The 20,541-nt window shown below is 44.1% G+C and overlaps 1 protein-coding gene across 1 annotated transcript in view; it reads right to left on the bottom strand.

The window, feature by feature from the left end:
* Window positions 1-20,541, bottom strand: part of LRP5 (LDL receptor related protein 5) — a 367,294-nt gene that overhangs the window by 42,690 nt on the left and 304,063 nt on the right. The window contains exons 11-14 of the mRNA XM_086957825.1: window positions 19,796-19,980; window positions 15,011-15,334; window positions 10,543-10,745; window positions 703-914 (exon numbers count right to left, since the gene is read on the bottom strand). Of these exons, the coding sequence (XP_086813951.1) occupies window positions 703-914; window positions 10,543-10,745; window positions 15,011-15,334; window positions 19,796-19,980 (924 nt within the window). The remainder of the gene's footprint in view (window positions 1-702; window positions 915-10,542; window positions 10,746-15,010; window positions 15,335-19,795; window positions 19,981-20,541) is intronic.

Here is a 20,541-nt window from a genome sequence, read left to right as displayed (position 1 = left end):
TGATGCACTTTTCCAACCAACTACCTCAAGACAGAGGCATGAAAAGTAGGTGCTCCTGTTAACAGTTTATGCTGAAAAATGAGTTATGTTCGTTGCTCTTAAAACAATGTGCTTCAAGCGTGAACTGAAATTAAGAACAGAACTAAATACAAACTCCACTTGATACGTCGGTATAGAAGACGGGTTTCGCCAGTTCACAAAATGTAGTAATTTCAAAACAAATTTTGTAAAGCAAAAAGGAAAAAAAAACAACAGTGTTCTTGTAACCTCAACACTGGTAGTCACATAAGTAATTAAGGAACATTGAAAGCAAGTATACACACTTCTCTGATATTGACAATCAATAACGTTGAGTGTACATTAATCCAATCAAAGGGATTTGTGATGTGGGTTGAGCGCACTCATGCCCAGTGCTAGCGTACAGTCTAATAGTCTAGCAAAGAGCAATCTTAACAATAATGGTGTATACTAAGGGATCTCGGCACAGAACAGACACTTGCAGAAAGGATTTAGAGAAACGCAGGACTGTGGATCGGAGTAACACCAGGATGGCTGCATCCAGCCAGCAGACAGTGAAATTTGTCCTTACCACTGACATTTATACATTAATAACCTAAAATTTAAGTTCAGTACATGCAGCACACATAGAAAATAGCTCACAGTTCCATTTATACACTCTTGGACCATGGAGGATGTTCTCACCCGCGTTCAGCATTGACAGCGATTGCTCTGGGCTTATCAGTTTCACCCCGTAGCACCACTCCAATGGACTCCTTGTTTAACCTGTGAACGTTGATTGTGTTTGTGAGTTCACAGGTCCAGTACAATGTGTGGCTGTACATGTCGATGCTCAGGTCATAGGGCAGCTTCTCCGTGTTCTGGCTTTGGTTTGGTGAGGGTACCACCACTAGCGCCTACAAGTAAGGAGGAAACAAGTGACAGGGTAAAACCTCACGCTAAACAGTCTGGTATCTTAGCAAGTTGATGCTGTCCCTCTCAGGTTGATCATGGAGCATCCTACCACTACACTTTAACTTCCACGGAGAAGGGAGTGATGTAGTCTGTGAGGTGACCACATTCAGAGCCCAGGCTCTCATGCTTAAGCAGGGTGACTATGCCTACAAGGGACTTTGTTTAAAGAAGATTCTGTAGTTATTTATATTGGACTTACTCTGCGGGTGAGTCTAATTCGAACAGACACTCAATTGTTATTTGACAAAATCAATGAATGAATAAAGCACAAAACTTGGATCATCTACTTCCAAAATATTGATTGTACTAAATAAAGTGATCATTATTCTAATTAGGAGATATGTCATTGTTATTTCTATTGGAATAGATGTTTGCTTCATGAAGTGTAGGACAAATATGATTTCACCTCTTTCATGAATTATTGCTGAATTCATTGTTCATGTGTACTCCTTTTTAACTTAGAGATATATATATATATATATATATATATATATATATATATATATATATATATATATATATCTATCAAAAACACAGGTTGCCCTCTTGAATGAAGCCGCACAGCCAAAGGATGAAGTATAGCACTTTATTGCAGATGAAGGCTGCAGCCTGCATACCAACACGATGTCCTCAGAAAATAAACGCCCAACGTGTTTCGTGCTTCCTCAGCACTTGGTCACGGGCAGATTTCTCATATGCAGTCCCAGAGTCTATTGCCAGCACCTGTATTTTAATGTTGCTCGCCTCAGTGGGCGTGGCTGCAGGCTGTTGCCTTCTGGTATTTGAAGTGCAAGCTGGTTTTCCTCAAGTGAGTGACTCACGGGGTGCACCAATAGTAGACAGTAAAAGCCCCAGTGGGTTGAAAACATAGTCCTGGGCTTTGCAGACTGCAATGTGTCGCACTCATCCATGCTCCTTAGGCCCCCAAAATGCTGTCGGTATTAAGCGGCAGCTGAGGTTTCCTCACGCGGCGGTGCTCCATTCGCGACCGGACTTGGCCGCCATTTATCAAAAACACAGGTTGCCCTCTTGAATGAAGCCGCACAGCCAAAGGATGAAGTATAGCACTTTATTGCAGATGAAGGCTGCAGCCTGCATACCAACACAGGCTCTTGGTCACATATATAATGTGACCAAGAGCCTGTGCGCTCGAAACGCGTCTTCTTTGTGCCCATTAAAGAATATTTGAAAACCTACCCGGCTGGAGAGGCTTGTGATTCCTTCACGTTGCTGTGCAGGAGATTCGAGTGAATATAAATATTTTTGTATTTTCAACAAAAGATATTCCCGTGTTTTGTGCTTTATTCATTCATTGATTTTGTCAAATGACAATTGGGTGTCTGTTCGAATCAGAGTAAGTCTAATATAAATAACGACAGAATCTTCTTTAACCAAAGTCCCTTGTTGGCATCTTTACCTGTCACTGTTCGATTCGCCCAAGCCTCCAAGGGTATATTGGGTTCCCCCTGCTATTACATAAGCAGGGTGACAGCACTTTTCCTGAAAGCACTGATTTAATTGTAAAAAGGATACCTGTACAGCATGTCAGCCAACTTTACACCTACGGTGCTGACAAAGTTCCACAAACAGGCCTTGCCTTTAAACATTTCTGTGCTGTATACTCAGATTGGAAAATATTCATAGTAACAGTGGGAGCAGCAAAGCGCACAGTGTCATTTATGTACTGATCTGTATTCTGAAAGTGACATTAGAGCAAGAACCAATCTAATATTGCCCATAACCTGGAAGGGGAGAGTAGAAGAGGGAGAAACTGTAAACTGTAGAAGAAGTGTCGAAATGGGGCTAAAATAATTGCACTACCCGATGACCACCAACCAGACAAGAATATAAGATTATGGATGAAATCAGAGGACCAGCCAAAGCAGATGATTCCAAAGCCACACATAGATGTCCAAGAGGCAGTAGAAGACGTATCCCTTTCAGTCTATTCTCTTTAGTAATAAACTCCATCTAAATGATCATCTTTGGGCCCTATTGGCATGAAGTTAATGGACTATACTTAAGGGCTAGAAACCAATGACCAAATAGTATTTACGTGTCAAACGTCCAGCTGTTTACTCTCCTTATCCTGTATTACATGACTCCGCATGCCTTCTTTTCACTGTAAATCGCAACTTCACCCTATGCTGTTCCCTAGTCCAGCCTAGACAGCTCTTTTAGAGACTGACATTCAGATGAGTGGCTTCGTGGTGGCAGGCTTGCAGGGCCTGGCCTCTTGAGTAGTTCATCTGTAAGCCCATCTTTGGGTTAGCACTAAGGAAAAGAAAGTGCTCCTGCTCACAATCTTCAAAATCCTTAATGCGTGGGGAGAATCCTGAGCCCCTGCTTTCTACACTGTTACTGACGTAAAGATCACGATCAACTTGGAGAAATACTTCTGTAGTCACAGAATCCTAACCATACAGCAACAATGTCAAAACCATAATATGCGCGCCTCTCACACTTCTTCACCCATCACACTAAGCGCTGCAGCCCCTTACACGACAACCGCTCCTCGGTGGTCATCACACACAGCATAGAAATATTTACCACATAGGATCCAAACAAAGACCAAATCCTTCCGCTCACACACCCTACACATTGTAGTGTGCTACCCATGTAGACAAGCGCCCCAACTAGGGCTAGTAGTTGCCGGCTGGAATATCAACGAGACCTCAGTGTACACCTACTAGTGTGTTGTGTTTTTTCACTGTCCAGTAAAATCTTCGAGACTTGCGCAACAAATTTTCAGCACTCAAATGCTCTCTCATATGCCAAACACTCCAACGGCAAATGCTGAAGATGGAGAAAGGCAAACTGCTAAATAAACAAACAAGTACCAACTCCTACGGGAAAACAGTAGCAAACCCAAGGCACAAAGACCGGCCCCAGGAAGCGCCTTACTCCAAAATGTGGGTTTTTAAATACTCCAAAAAGGATTATTACTACTGAAAATTGTGTAGGACTGTAATGCCATAAGAAGCTTACTTTAGCTCAATTAACAACCCCAAGAAACTGCACCGCACAATCCTTAGTCAGTCCACACCAGCCATTTTTTTACTGTACATTTTAGTGGGCAGTGTACCCTCAGGTGTTTTTTAAGTTCAACAATGACACTACGTTTGGGTGCTATTAACCAGTCCCTAGTCGCCATCACTCTGGAGACCCATCCTAGTTCTCCAGATGTCCTTTCTTCCGTTTAATATTTAGGGCATGTGGTCATTTCAGTCTACTTGCTGTAGTTGCGTTACAGCACGTATGGCACATTAACCTACATTACACTTTTAAATAAACTTCTGCCTGGCCAAGTTAAGTCCAAAGGGCTAGAGGAGGGAAGTAAACCGAAGTAGTGGATCGGATAAGTCTATATAAGCTGCAACAGATTTTCACTGTAAAGAATCTAGCGCCTCATTTTGCACCTGCAAATCTAACCTCTTTGCAGGACAAGACTCGAAGCGCTGTAATAACTTAACCCAAATCCGCATCATCTCTTTCAGAGTTTGTTGCTCACACATTGGTTTGTTTCTACACAGTTACAGGCGCTTTGCAGGGGATTATTGTCAACTCACCCCAGTTTAAGAACAACTGTACCTGAAACCCAAACACACTATGAACATGAAGTACATGTGAAAATCTACTCGTTTTAAGAAAAACACGGAGGTCACTGTTTCAATGCAAAGCTTCTTTTGGCTGGCTGTGGGGAGTTATGTGCTCGCATGACATGGAGAGCTATGCCTTCAATGCACTGGTTCAAATCTTATTTGCATGGCCTGAGCGTTGCTTTCCCCGTCACTAAAGTTAACAGTTAATACCACAAAAGATTCTCGGTGATTTCTTTTGCTTTTCTCCAATAAAGACCATGCTTTGATTCCTGGGTGGATCTAAGACATTCCCATATCCATAGTCGAGGGGGACTCTGCAGTTTCAAACTAGCTTGCTGAATCAATAGTTAAATCCTTGTTATTGAAATGTGTACATTGAACCTCCCTAACAAGTTTCACTCGGTCCTCCAGAACTCTAGTGCTTTACTCCCATACGTGTATACCTGGCATTGTGACTCAACTAGGCCTGGCCGGAATTTCAATTACGCTGGAGTAATTTTGGTAATTCCACATTACTCTTTGATGTGGAATTAGCTATAATAATGCAATTACACCTGCTTGCATAATTGATGAATTTGGAGAAGAAAATTCCCATTGCAAAAGCATATTTAGCATTGTTATTTATGTTCTATTGCATTTAGCGAAATTTTCTTTGCGCAAAATGCACACTTGTGTCTTTGTGAGGGTGCATTTTGTGATAAACTATCACTAAATGCTAGGAGTAAAGTGGGGGAAAATCCTAACCTATGTGCACGTTTAGCGAGTGCCTGCTTGCACACTCTATTCATGCTCAGTTGTATTTAGCTTTATTTCTGAGTGGAAAATGCATCCTACCCTCGGTTTTGGGTGGGAAGGGGCATTTCTGCTGTTAGAAAACAGCGCTAAATACAGAATTACTCTTCTTGCGTAATTCCGTGTAATCTCCTAAAATTTTAGGGTAATTCCGCATGTTTGTGTTACAAAAAAATAGGTGAGTTACACCCACCCCTAATAGTAAAATGTTTGTGTGTGTATAAGCGAAGTGGTGTGTACGGAGACTGGTGGGCTATTGAGTGCCCTCTGTAAAGACATACTGCAAGCAATACAAAATAGTGCTCTCTCAGCACACAATGTCATTTGTAGCTGCCTTGTGCCTGAAGCAGCACTGAATATGGGCCCCAGAGAACCCACAGTGGTTTCACACCATTGTGGTTTCTGGATGTAGTCAATCAAGAAATCAACAATTTAATCAAGTGGATTTATAAAGCACCACTAAACTCCCGCAGGGTGTCAAAGCTCTTGAGGGTCATGAGGGTTAAGGTGACTCAATTGAACAGCCAGGTCTGAGTGCTCGCCGGAATTCCATTAGAGAGGTGGAGGTCCGTTGATGCAGAGGGAGGTCGTCCCAGGCTTTTGCAGCGAGTTAGGAAACGGAGAGTCCTCTACTGTTGCTTTGGTGGAATGCGGGGGTATGGGAACGTGAGAGCGAGGTGGAGCATAATTGTCTGTCAGGGTGGTGGAAATTCAGGCAATGATTGATGTAGACTGGTCCATTGTTGTGCAGGGTTTTTGTAGGTGTGGACAGCATGAATTAGCATCTTTTCTGTATGGGGAGCTAGTGGAAATTTCTGAGGTGGGTGGTGATGTGGGTTCATCTGGGAAGGTCGAGGAGGAGTCTGGCAGTTGAGTTCTGTATGGCACGGAGTCTCTGCAAAAGGTGTGTGGTGATCCCAGCGTAGTGTGTGTTGCCGTAGTCTAATCGGCTTGTGATTAGGGCCTGAGTGGCAGTACGCCTGGTGTTCAGAGGGAGCCATTTAAAGGCTTTACGTAACTTGTAAAGTGTGCGAAAGCAGGCAGAGGCAACTGCGTTGATCCAGGACTTGATGGTCAGTTTACTGTCCAGGATTATAACCAATTTTCTGGTGTGGTGGGTCTGGCTGATGGTCCTAGTTTTGAGGGCCATCAGAAGTCTTACCAAGGGGTGGTGTTGTTGCTGAAGAGCAGCACTGACCGTTTTGTCCGTATTGAGCTTCAGGCAGTTGTCCTTCATCCAGCTGGTGACACTTGTCATGCACCTGTGCAAGTTGGTTCTTGTGTTGGATGGATCTTTTGAGAGAAAAAGGATGAGCTGGGTGTTGTCTGCATAGCATATGACGATTAGTCCGTGGGATCCGACTAGGTTAGCCAAGGGGGTCATGTAGGTGCTGAAGAGCGTGGGGCTGAAGAAGGACCCCTGAGGGACACCGCAGATTATGTCCTTGGGTTCGGAGTTGAATGGAGGAATATGGACTTTCTCCTTTCTTCCAGTAGGAAGGAGGCGATCCACCCGAGGGTGGATGTCGATGTGATGCAGTCCTCCGATCCGGGTGTGATGAGATACGGTGTCAAAGGCTGCTGAGAGGTCGAGCATGAACAAGGGTGCGATCAAGCAGCTTCTGTGCTGTGGTCGGTGCACAATACCGATTTGGAGGTGTCTAGGAGAAAGTTCTGCTCCAGATATTTTGTGAGTTGTTGATTGATGGCTTTGTCCAGGACTTTGGCAGGGAAAGGGAGATGAGGCAGTAGTTTTTAAGTTTGCTCGAGTCGGGGGACGGTTTCTTGGAGAATGTTTTGATTTCTGCATCTTTCCAGTCTTCGTGAAAGGTGGCTTTGGAATGTGAGGAGTTGAAGAGTGGGCAGCTCACGGCTGATCCTACGGCTTCCTAGGATGTGTTGTGGGCAGGGGACAGTGGGGAATCTTTGAGTTCATGATGGTGGTGAGGTCCGAGGGTAGCGGTGGAAAAGGGGGGTTTGGGGAGCTGGTTCCATGAGTAAAGTTGGTGGTCCGTGTTGATTTTGGTGAGTATGTGAAGGTAATCTGAGGACTTGGGGTGGGGTTCGAAGTTCTTATAGATGGTGGTGATTTTGTTATGGAAAAAGTCGGCAACTGTCACATACTTCTTTGGAGGGGTGATGTTTTCTGTGGCTGTGGGGTTGGTGGATTTTCTGACGATTCTGAATAGCTCTTTGCTGTGGTTGGAAACTGGACTAGTTGCAGTCGACTAGGGATTTTCTCTTTGTCTCTCTCAGTAGCTGGTGGTAGAGGTTGAGGGGGGACTTGATGGTGGTCCTGTCTGGAGTGTCCTTTCTTATGCTCCATCTGCTTTCCAGTTCCTTACAGTGACGTGTTGCTGTTTTCAGTTCTTTGGTGTACCATCTTGCCTGGTTGTTGGATCTCCTGTGTCATTTGGTCTTGATGGGAGGGATTAGATCAACACAGTTGGTGATCCAGGAGTTGAAGTTTTTGACAGCTTGGTCCTGGGTAAATGCATTATTAGGGAATGATGTATTGAGGGAGTCGGTTCATTTGCTCTCTGATACTTTGCTACAACTGCGGTAGGGACGCTGGGTGGCTCGGTGATGAAGGTATGGGGGCTGGAGATGTTGAAGTGTACAATGGAGTGGTTGGTTCAGGTGAGTTTGGTGACATGGCTGTACTTGACCTCGTTGCTTGGGGGGGGGGGGGGGGGGGGGGGGTAGTCCAATGTTATTCATGCTGTTGAGCAGGCTGGCAGTGTTGGTGTTTTGAGGTCGTCGAGGTGTAAGTTCAGATCTCCGAGGAAGATGTAGTCTTTGGAGACAATGGCGAGAAGGGCGATGAAGTCAGGGCTGACGGGGCAGAATCTGGGGCGTGGTCGATGTGGTCTGTAGGCGAGTGTGTCTCTGATGGTGGTTTTTCGGTCTGTTTGGAGTTTGCAGTTTGTTCCATGGTCTGGATGGTGTCTTGGTGGTGAAGTGGATTTTTTTTAGTGGATGATGGTGATCTGTCCTCTAGGTCTGTTGGTGCGGTCTCAGTGTGTGAGATTGTAACCGTCGGGTGTTGCTGTGGCGATGTCAGGAGCAGACGCTGGTGTGAGCCATGTCTTGGTGAGGAAGACGACGTCGGGGTCAGGGTGGTGATGAGGTCCTAGATATCCATGGCATGTTTGCAAAGCGAGCATGTGTTTAGGAGGAGGCAGGCTTAGGGACTGGAAAGTGGGTGCACTTGCCCAGTCAGCATGGCAGTAACAGAATGCACACAGGCTCTGCAATGGCAGGCCTTAGACACACTTTTACAGGATGCTTCTGTGGGTGGCACAACCAGTGATGCAAGCCCACTAGCTGCATTTGGATTACCAGCACTGGGCACTCCTGGTGCACGGTACTAGGGTCCGACAGGTAAACCAAATCAGCCAATCATGGAATCACTAATACATACATCAATTTACAATAAGGAGCACTTGCACTAAGGCATTGGACAGCAGTGGTACAGTGCACAAAGCATCCAACACCAGCAAAAACACATGAGGCAAGAGCAAAAAATGGAAGGGAGACCCACGCCAATGGTGCCAGGTCTAACACCAGACGAAGAGAAAAAAAAGACACAAGGACGCCATGAATCAGGCAGTTCAGGGGCCAACAGCAAGCGAGAGAGACCTGGGCATGGGTACTGCTCAATGGGGTTGAGCTGCAGTCTCCATTAAGTAGGTTGGGTTGAGGAAGTGGTGGTGGTGGGTGAGGCTGGCAGGAGGTGGGAAACCGGCAATGCCAAAACAAATGGGAGAAAAAGGAAGAAACAAAACTAGCAGGAGAAAAAGGAGGAAACAAAACAAGTGGGAGATAAAGGAGGGAAAACGGGGCACAGGCAGGCACAAAAGAGAAAAGGCACAAAAGGCAAAAATAAGAAGAAGGAAAAACAAGGCACAAAGAGGCCAAGAATCTGGCTGTTCGGGGGCCAACAGTGAGAGTGAGAGCTGGGCCTGGGACCTGCCACATCGCACTGCGGCCTCCATTAAGTAGGTCAAGGGAGGATGGGGGCGGTGTGTGGGTGGCAGTGAGCGGGGCTGGCAGTAGGTGGGAAACAGGCAGCGGCAAAAGAATGGAACAAAACAATTGGGAGAAAAAGGAGGGATAAACAAGGCACAGACAGACACAAAAGAAAAATAGAAATTGAGCCCAGTGTTCCACATGGCCCCAAACTGGGTTTGCTGCCTGGCACTTCTCTCTGTATATCTACATAGAGGTATGCTGAATTCGGTCGTATTCCGCTTAAGGTGTCTGGCTAGAGTGGGACCCAATTCACATTCTATAACCATTTTGGACTTAGTCTTTGTGGTCTGTAAAGGACTGTTTGGAAATCGATGAGAGTTTGCTCTACCTCTGTGGGAATCAACAATTTTCACAGGAGGTTCCGGTCGTCCTCTTCCTGTGTGAAAGAGCCGGATAGCAACCCTTCATAGATTAGGATTCATTCGTGGCTTGTAATTTCAAGGCACCAGTTCTCCTTGTAACTGTGGAAGTCAGTTTGAGCAATAATTTTCCTTTCTAACATTATTAGTAAACTTGCTACATTTATATGTTGGTCACCTCTAGAAAGAAAGAAAGAAAGAAAGAAAGAAAGAAAGAAAGAGAGAGAGAGAAGAGAGAGAGAGAAGAGAGAGAAGAGAGAGAGAGTGAGTGTGTGTGTGTGTGTGTGTGTGTGTGTGTGTGTGGTGGCGATTACAGATCAGCCCTCTGAAGGTGCTAGAGACATCTGGTTTGTTGTGTTGCTATTCATAAGACCAAATTCTCATTCTCTGTACTTTTTTGAAGAAATATTTCTGCTGGGACATCGAGTTTTCTGTAGTTGATTGCTCTGCTATACTGTATCTCAGTTCTAAATTTACAACAGCCTGGAGTAAGCTTTGACTACTCAGCCTAGCCTAGCCATCATGGGATAGACCAGTAAACCAAGGGCTTAACTTGGTTATCAACTGACGTGCAATGATGTATATACACACAAGTGGGAGTAGGCAGCACCCCATGGCCAAACATACACTTCACAGTGATCAAGAATTGACCCATACTACGAGAAACGTTCTCACACTTAGTTGGTTATAACAAGTTGGAGTGACACATGCACCCCTCAAACATATCCTGACAATAGCATGCTGTATTATTTGCACAAATACACATTGTGAAGCAGACTTGCCTGAGTGCCGTCATCTTTCGCTCTCTTGATCATGTTCTGCCGCCCATCCACCCAGTAGATAAGCTTATCCAGAGGGTCGTACTCAATGGCCTTTACGTTTCGGAGTCCATGGATAGGGAGAATCATGTCAGGGCTCTGTTGCTCATCAAGAACCATTCGGCTGATGGCTGCCTTCTGGCTGAAAAGCAGGAAGCTGCTGGGTGCTAGAATGAAGGAGAAGTTTAAGAGCATTGAATGACTCGTTTACAGCAGTACGCACACCGAGCAAGAGGGACAATCCTAATCACCTACATTAGTGCTTGCACATCAGCAGTACTGGCTAAGTGGCATTTAATGTCACCCATTGAGTAAAGTTGATGTGACATCTTAAAACTTCTAAAATCTGGTAACAAAATGACATTGTAGGGGGTTTAAAGCCTAACAAAGGGAATATCACTCTACCAACTAGGCCCAAAAGAAAATATTTTGTGTTGTTACAAATCTCTTTCTATATGAAAAATGCAATTGCTTCTGAAATGCAGTAAAGACAAACGTACTCAGGCAGCACATCTGTTTTGTAAACTCTGATCCTGATCATATACATGCAGCTTTGACTGAGAATTATGTTAGAAGGAAACAGGCATACTGGGGCTCATGAATGCCCATGCACTGATGCCTGCAGAATGAAGGAATTAACGACATGCGCTGCGCTGACTACCCTATGGGTCTGTTTGGGCTGATCATTACTGTCATCTAGACAAAGTGGGAAAACATTCTTCTTCCTCGTTCTGAATTTAACTGTATCGCCATTAGTAGCTGGCACGTACTCCAGAAATTTCTCCCTTGATGATACCTAAATATTTCAGAGCCAGCTTATAGAAGCATTTAAACATAATGCATGCGAGTTTGACTCGAATCATTTCATATACTGGCAACCAGTGTGTGGTGGGACATAGGCACTCTTTTCAAGACGTCTATCAAGCGATCTCCAGCATTCTGAGCTCTTTGAACTCTATGTATTTGGCAGGCCGGTGAGCCAAAATAGAGCTTTAAGGCTATTACAGTAACGGAGCATTGAGTGTAAGGATGCCTCCGCCACCGCAGCTTATGAATAGGAGAGAACAAAGACGTAATAGGTTTAATAAAATTGAGTTGATGGAAATGGCTGAACACAACTCAATTTATCTGGTTGTACTTGGTATATTTGCATTCAAGGTTTTTCACATTTTCAGCTGAAGCGAGGGAATATCCAAGTAGTTTGGGGAGGGGTTAAGAGTTCAATGAGGGCAGACTCTTGACGTCTAATAGAATAAAGTTATTGTGGTTAAGTTGCATGATGCTATACAGCAACCATAACCTGATCTCCCAGAACAGCTCTTGAATGTTATGAGTGGTCCCTATGTCCTGTATCCATAAAATATACACTTGTGTGTTCATAGCACAACTCTACTCAAACATGTGGGTTTTTAAGATTCCAAAGAAAGGGACTAAACAAATGTTGAAAAAGAATGGGAGACAAAAAGAGACTATAATACACACTGCATAGAAGAGGGTCCTAGGGCTAGTTTAAAAACTCACAACTAGATACGCGCCCCTAACAAAGACAAAACTACATACAAAGTATCTAGGAGTCAGACAGAAATCGATGAGCAATTCAACAAGAACCCTTGACATGACAAATGTAAGCATTGTGAACTTAGTATTTGAATAACACCACATGATGAAATAGATAAAAATGCACGTGATTAGTCAGCTGGGAAAGACAAACCCAAGGGTAGGTGAAAATATTCCCATCAGTTGTCGATCTGTACCGCTACTTTTACATCATATGGGTTCTCTTTACCCAGGAGTTAGTGCAATCACAGTCACAAAGATGTAAGCGGACTGTGAGGGCCGGAGACCCTTTATTTACACCTAGTAGGCGGACAGTAAGTGGACAACTGAAAAAAGCAGTGCAAATATGTGAATAGTGATAGAATAAAATGGGATCAGGCTGAGTAAAAGTGTAAATTTTAACCGGTCCTTGGTTGCTTGATTCCGGTCTAGGAAAGACATGGCTTGGTAGTTCGGGCTGGACTGTTACCCTGAGGCACAGGGTCAAGGCTGATTTGCATATAGCCATTGTCTGACCTCGGGTGGTGTGGAGTGCAAAAAAACGAGCCAGAAACCGGTCCTTGGATGCTTGATTCCGGTCTAGGAAAGACATGGCTTGGTAGTTCGGGCTGGACTGTTCCCATGAGGCACAGGGTCAAGGCTGATTTGCATATAGCCATTGTCTGACCTAGGGTGGTGTGGAGTGCAAAGAAACGAAGGATTTAGGCCCAGATCTTTGTACTGGGGTGAATGTAAGACATTGTTCTCCATTCTGTCCATCAACTGTGTTTTTTGCAATTTTCACCCCGAGTCGGCTGGGTATGCTCAGATGTGAGTCCCAGGCTCTCCACATCACTGGAGTCAAGCTATCCAGGCTGAAGAAGGCTGATAGCCAGAAACCGGTCCTTGGATGCTTGATTCCGGTCTAGGAAAGACATGGCTTGGTAGTTCGGGCTGGACTGTTCCCATGAGGCACAGGGTCAAGGCCGATTTGCATATAGCCATTGTCTGACCTAGGGTGGTGTGGAGTGCAAAAAGAAACAATGGATTTAGGCCCAGATCTTTGTACTGGGGTGAATGTAAGACATTGTTCTGCATTCTGTCCATCAACTGTGTTTTTTGCAATTTTCACCCCGAGTGGGCTGTGTATGCTCAGACGTGAGTCCCAGGCTCTCCACATCACTGGAGTCAAGCTATCCAGGCTGAAGAAGGCTGATAGCCAGAAACCGGTCCTTGGATGCTTGATTTCGGTCTAGGAAAGACATGGCTTGGTAGTTCGGGCTGGGCTGTTCCCATGAGGCACAGGGTCAAGGCTGATTTGCATATAGCCATTGTCTGACCTAGGGTGGTGTGAAGTGCAAAAAAACGATGGATTTAGACCCAGATTTTTGTACTGGGGTGAATGTAAGACATTGTTCTGCATTCTGTCTATCAACTGTGTTTTTTTCAAAGTACAAAATTTGCAGCAACCACATTAATTTTGATACCTAGAAAATAGAACCACAATGTCAGAATTACTTCATCTTTAAACCAATGGATACTTTTACTACTTCTAGCTCAACCAGGAGAAAAATGTATGAGGAACCGAATATGAATAATGGCATTTGATGGTAAACCTGGACCAATTACTTTATGACAAAACAGGACAATGACAGGGTGATTATGCCCTGTAGATGAGCCCCTCAGATGCTGGGCTTCTTGCAAGGATCTCTCAAGTTCCCATAATGAAAGCCTACTTCGAAAGCAAGCAAAAGCTTGGCAATGCATACCCTTGAATTAATCTCTAGTTCTTTAATCAAGAAAAGGGTTGTGATTTTCTTTCCTCAGGAGTGAGGGTGTGTGGTGGTATTTGGTTGCATTTCCAAAGGCCCTAGTGGCTTCAGTGACCAAGTCTGAATGAACCCACAATGAAAGGTTATGGCTTTGACAAATACTTTCTTTGAAGTATAATGCACTCAGGAGCACATGCACTTACGTACGGTTGTACGGCGGTACAACACAGGTAAAGACATTGTATTCCTTTACAATGCATTTTTTACCACGCAGGCCATTACCACGCATTGATTTATATATAAAAACAATGCATTTGTGTTAGGAGTCCCCCCCCCCAACTTAACTTAAATACTGGTAAAAGCTTGCGTCGTAAAGGGATGCACGCAGTAAAAATATGTGTGCTAAATAAAGCCTGGTAAAGGCACAGAAAGGTAAAACCCTCATTGTAAAGGCTGTTTCCCCCTAAGTAGGGCTTTCATTTTCCACTGCTAGTCCATCCCCTGCAAGTCATTAAAAGACATGACCCCCTGCTCTTTTTCCAGTGACGAAACTTCACTGCACTGCACTGCTGTGAAAATCAATCATGGTGAAGTGAACTCAGAAAAGAAAGAGGGAATTTCAATCACAGTGTAATCAGTGAAATGCTATTGGAGTTGGTGGAAAACCAGTAACGTAAAATACAAGTGATTCTGATCAACCCTAAATGTATTTTCACGCTGTTACCAGAACTGAATTCTAAAATGGTTCTCTGATTTTCATTGTACAATGCTGCTATTCTCTTAGCAAATTCAGAATTAAAGCAAACAAGTTGTCCTCCGACAACAATGGCTCTGCCATCACTCCATCAGTTCCCTTGCCCCATCTTGAAGCAGTTGCCTGTGCATGACGTACAAAACAATGTAACATAAAACTTGTCAGTGAAGCCTCTCGAGTGACACAAACTTGATGGAGAAAAACAGTAAATGACCCGGGACAGGCAAAGAGAGTCAAAACTGGAGACTATACAGATTCTACCGTGTTTCTGGCAGACAAAGAAAAGGAAGGACTGTTAGGCCTTGTAGTCCACAACTACCTGTCATATGTGAATATTTATGCAAATAATCGACAAAGAGACAATACGTACAGCTGCAGTTCCTACTGTTGGCGTCCAGCGTGTAATGAGAGGCACAGGCACAGCGGTAACCATTGGGGGTGGCCAGGCACAGCTGGCCACAGTGGCCATTGTTCTGCACGCACTCATTAAGCCCATCCTGGCGCGAGGAGTGAAAGACCAGAATGTCCATGACAAAGTCCAAGTGCTCTTGAATCACGGTACGGTTTTTCCCATTGGTTTTGTCGGCCCTCTCGATGCTGTGCAGGTTCCAATCCGTCCAGTAGATATAGTCGCTGTACTGGGTTAGGCCGAATGGATGTGGCAGGTCGTCAGCGATGATGCCCCTCTGTAGCCCTGCATTTCAAGGAGAGCGTAATAACTTAGTTAAGGATTTTAAAAAAAAACACAATGAGCACATTTTTATTTTATATGGGGTTGGTACAAAGCGCTAGAGAACACCTCAGTGTTTCTGGTTACGCACAAAGAACATGGAGAATGGGTAAATAAGACTTGGCCGGCAATGACGTATTATCAGTTAAGGGAATACATGATGCTGACAAAAAGAGGGTCAACTTAAAGCCGAGTCGGAGCCAGAAGGGAAGAGTAAGAAAGGGGACCTAATATATATATATATATATATATATATATATATATATATATATATATATATATATATATATATATATATATATACATACATACACTGACAAAGCCAATTGGGCTCGCTATATGGCTTTGCTAACACAGAACCAATGGCTTTGCCAACACTTTTTTACTGATGCTGTTCAGCATCAACAAAAAATAGTTACAAAGCCATTCAAAGGGGGGCACATGTTGATACACGTGATGACGGATTGGCATAGAGAGCAGCGGCGTAGAGTAGTGCAGAGTACAGCAGGATAGAATGGAGGAGTAGAGTATAGTCCTGCAGTGTGCAGTGGCACAGAGTGGAGTAGTGCAGAGTAGAGTTCAGTGGAGGACATTGCAGTGTTGCAGAGTAGAGTGTCAGAGTGCAGTAGTGTTGAGTGTAGTAGAGAGCAGTGGCGTAGAGTACAGTGATGCAGAGCAGCGTGCAGTGACAGAGTGCATTGGCGTAGAGTGCAGTGATTAAGAGTAGAGTAGCACAGAGTGGAGTGGCATAGAGTAGATTTTTGAAGAGTAGAGTGAAGTGGAGTCTAGTGGTGCAGGGTAGAGTGCTGTTGCGTACAGTGGCATAGAGGGTAGGGGCGTAAAATGAAGCAGCGTAGAGTGTGGCAGCATAGGGAACAGTGGTGTAAATTAACTTCGAGTGGGGAACAGGGAACTTTTGTAGAATGCAGGGGCATCGAGTTGAATGTTAAAGAGTAAAGTGCATTGGCTTAGAGTGTATTGGAACCGAGTGCAGTGGCGCAGAGTGCAGTGTTGCAGAGTGGTGTAAAGTACAGTGGCACAGAGTGGAGTTGTGCGGAGTAGATTGGTATGACCTACACTGAAGCGGTGTACATGCAGTGGCGAAGAGTGCAGGTTGTATAGTAGTGTGGCAAAGAGTGCATTGACAGAGTAGAGTGGTACAGGATAGAGTAGAGAGGCATCGTTTGGAGTGGTGTGGTGCAGAGTGCAGTGGAGTGGTGCAGGGTAGAGTGGAGTATGCATGGTAGCCCACTGCCACTACAGACAACACATTTTTTAATTGAAATTACCATTGCATTTGCATTGACAAACAGTTTTACTAATAAACCTATATAGTGCTCAAACGAAAATGTGTGGGAATTGCATCACCTTGTGTACTGGTTTGTTTTTTATCACATTCAAGTATTTGTTTCCAACACACTTATGAAATAACAAAGAATGTGCTTTATCTGTGTTCCTAAATCGGATATATTCAGAACTACTCGCACAGTTCATTTAAATGTTGTCGTGTGCTTAAAAAAACCTTACCTAGCCTAAATATCCAGCAAGATGGTCACATACATCCTCTCACTCTGGAGAAAGAAAAGTAAAGTGTACAAGCGCCCTCATAAGACAGCGCCTGACCTCTGACCTTGGTCTTTGAATGGGCAGCAAACGTACAAGATTCTAGCAAAGAAAGGCCCAATGGGCAAATTATTGGCAGCCGATGACTCTTCTGTGCCTGGAAAGCAAGTGTCCATGATTCCAGCGCTTGCTCAGCAGTGCCAGGGTGGAGGGCAGCTACCTGCTAGCTTCTCAGTTTGGACGCTGAGCTCTAGTCTCTTAGACAAGAGGTGGAATTCTATGTTTTTCGTAAGCGAAGATTGTTAATGGAGAGAAGTCTATCAATGGGCTGTTTGTACACAAAGAAACCGGCCTGGCTTGCAGCGCAGTGTGTGAGGCAACACAGACACTGCGCTATTGTCTAGCTGATTATTTTTATCAATCCGGATACTAAAAGGTCTAAACAAGCACTGGCGATTGCGGCAGAAGCACGTGGGCTGCTTGCTCACCTGCAAATCTTTTGCTACCAAAACATTTTTCCCTGCCACCACTACCAACAAAATACATTTTTTGGTCACCTGGTCATGCTGCTTTCAAGCAATGTCTTGCATTTTCCAATATGCACCGCATTATTGTACTATTCCTTATATATGGAGGCTTAAATGGTTCTGCTTTTTGAGTATATGGATGTTTCACACTATTAGGGACTGTGACATGCATATGGATTCTACACTCGTCATGTCATTCTTGAACAATCAATTGGACAGTATGTTAAGCATCGCTCTTTGATGATATACGGGGGTCATCCTCTAAAACAATGGCCAACAAGGCAAACCCAAATAAAACAGAGGGCAAGAATAGCGATGACATGATGCAGATGTGTATTGTCTCGCCGGAAGGTATGGGGTAGCAGGGAAAGGGTAGGAGAGGAGAAACGTAAATGATGGTAGCCGCATGTCAGAGGATGGAGAGGGATGGTATCTGGGCATGCCCAAAAAAGCAGGCCCTGGATTTTTGATGTGGTTGCAGACGGAGCACACCAATGCCGAAGATAAGTAGTGGAGACAGTGTATGGGGAGACAGGAAGGGGAAACACAGGTTGGAAGAGGGGAAACATACTGGTGAAGAAAGGTGGAAAAACCAGGAGGAGGGCGCCAAGTAGAAGAGGGGACAAAGTCAGAGCCATACAGGCAAGAGGAGGTGAGGACATGGACAATGGGAAACCGAGGTAACCTGTAATCATGGAGAGCAAATTGATAGGCATTAAGGGAAGACATGAACCTAACAGCAGTAACTAAGACACACAAATGTCATAAGGCAAATCCAACTAACTTTACAAGCAAAAAATTACATGGAAACCATAAAGGATGCAAGGACAGAGAGGAGGTCTCCTGGAGGTCTGGTGATACCTTAATGTTACAAAAGAGGTACCAAACACAGGGCAATAACATAATTCTACCTAGGCAAAAGTTTTTTTTTTTAAATCCTGTTCCCAGGAGTGCAGGTGTGATATTGAATGCCATACATTCATGAAATATTTAATGTATAATGTAATCTGATAGGTATTACATTGTTCTTTTGAAAAGCTTTACGTTGTCAAGCCGGTAAGCTTTGCATGATTCGTGCCAAAATGGATTGTTTGGTAACTAAGATAATGACATTCAAAAATCTGTTAGTGACTGGCCTGCAGAGACAATCAGTCGCTACAACTAAATATCACCAAAAAACAAGTCATAGCCATGACATAGTTATCGGGCCTTTATTTGTCCAAACACCAACCACGGAGAATATACTTAAAAAACACAACACTTCTGTCCCAACCCTGAAAGTGAAAGCAGCACAGTCAATCCTGGAGAAGAATGTGGCAAATGGTGGAGGTAACACATGCCACCACACCTCTGGATTATGTTGTTGTGAAAAGAAGGAACGCATGCACCGTTCTTGATCATCCAGACGTGCATGCATGCAAGGGCTTTGGAACTGCACACAGCCCCAATGACGAGTGCACAACTGGGTACATTGTTGTCACACACAAATACTGAGCTCTGTGTTGATGAAAGACAGAAATGCAGAACTAGTTCAACTGGTTTCAGAGACCATTAGGACGTGGCTCCAGGGTAGCTTGAGGTTCCTGGGCCCACACATCCTGGAGTTTTCACTGCAGGCTTTTTAACATAACTATATTTTATGTCCAAGGTAGATTTTAATGGCCTTTTACACTAAATGGAATCTGCGCAGACATCCCAAGCATGCTGATACCTAAAGCTTAGAGTCTACCAACATTTGGTGAACTGGCCTTTAACTTGGCTTCCACAACATGCACCAGAAATTAACGGCCAAAGAGTGCACATCCCCTCCTATTGGTAAAAGAGTTTAGCCAATGCACTACCACGCCCTGGCCATTCTTGCACATACTTTACTCCACCCTTAATACTGATATGGACCAAGTTTGCTAGCTGCCGTGTCATATAAACACCGATAAAACCAGAGTCTACCCAGTTGTCGGCCTTTTTTAGGACCTTTTTTATGGTTAAGAGAATTAGTGCTAGTCGAGTTCCTTGACGTCACCTGTTTTGAAACGCTACACTTAAACATCTATATAGTGTTGTTTTCTGAAGTCTTCTAACTACAATCGAAAGATATTTATTTTACTTTTTATAAAACCAAAAACAGCTTAGCCAACACAAGGGAAATGGTTTAAAGATCTCCTGAAGTTCTGCTGATATAAAAGAGTGTGACATCAGGAAACATTGGGACTTTACAAGTCGCACTCCCAGATAAGGTATAGCCTGGCACACTTCAGGATGAAGACACAGGTAAAGGGGTATAACTTAGGTACAATCTCAGCTCACACAACCTTTAACAACTAAAGAAGCACTTTACCTAGCATATTTGATGATTCGATCATATTTGTGTCCAAGTCGGTCCAATACAGCCTTTGGACTGCATAGTCAATGGTCAAATCATTTGCACGTCCCACTTTGTCCACGAGTGTGATGCTGCTAGTTCCATCCATGAAGGCACGGACGATCCTGGGTTTACCACCCCACTCCGTCCAGTACATGAACCTGTAATGAAAAGAGGAGACACTTACTAAGAGAAAAGTTAGAATTTAATAAATCGCCAAGCTTCAATGCCATTTCAGTTAGTTCAGCAATTTCATATACCCTAAACATACAGTAAAGGGTCACAAACAAAGCTAATGCACACAGAATAAGAAATTGTACCTAGACGCCTGAATAACTTCAATTACAGAGGAAGCAACTTTAAGACAGAGGCTATTTTCAAGAAGTCAATCATTCACACTATCAACACAGAACTGTGTGAGATGGCAACCATGTGTTGTAGATCAGCATTTTTCTAGTCCTGTATACTAGACACTGACATTCACTGGTTTCTCGTGAGACGTTAAATCAATATATATTGTCTGGTACAGAAAAGAGTTAAGTTGAGCATTTTAGAGGTCCACCCGAAGCAGAAACTGTACTTGAGATGCTCCCAGAAAAGGAGGTAAGGTTTGGGTTAAGGAGCGACAAATACACAATAAAGGCATTCTTTTTAGGACTCGACTGGCGTTCACTGCGCAGCAGTGTCGCACAGCCAAGATTTTTTGATTTCCAGTACTGGGG

Source organism: Lissotriton vulgaris, chromosome 2_1 (genome assembly GCF_964263255.1).
Source record: "Lissotriton vulgaris chromosome 2_1, aLisVul1.2, whole genome shotgun sequence".
NCBI classification, from domain to species: Eukaryota; Metazoa; Chordata; class Amphibia; order Caudata; family Salamandridae; genus Lissotriton; species Lissotriton vulgaris.
The sequence above is the reverse complement of the archived record's forward strand: the minus strand, read 5'-3'. Positions and strand labels throughout refer to the sequence as shown.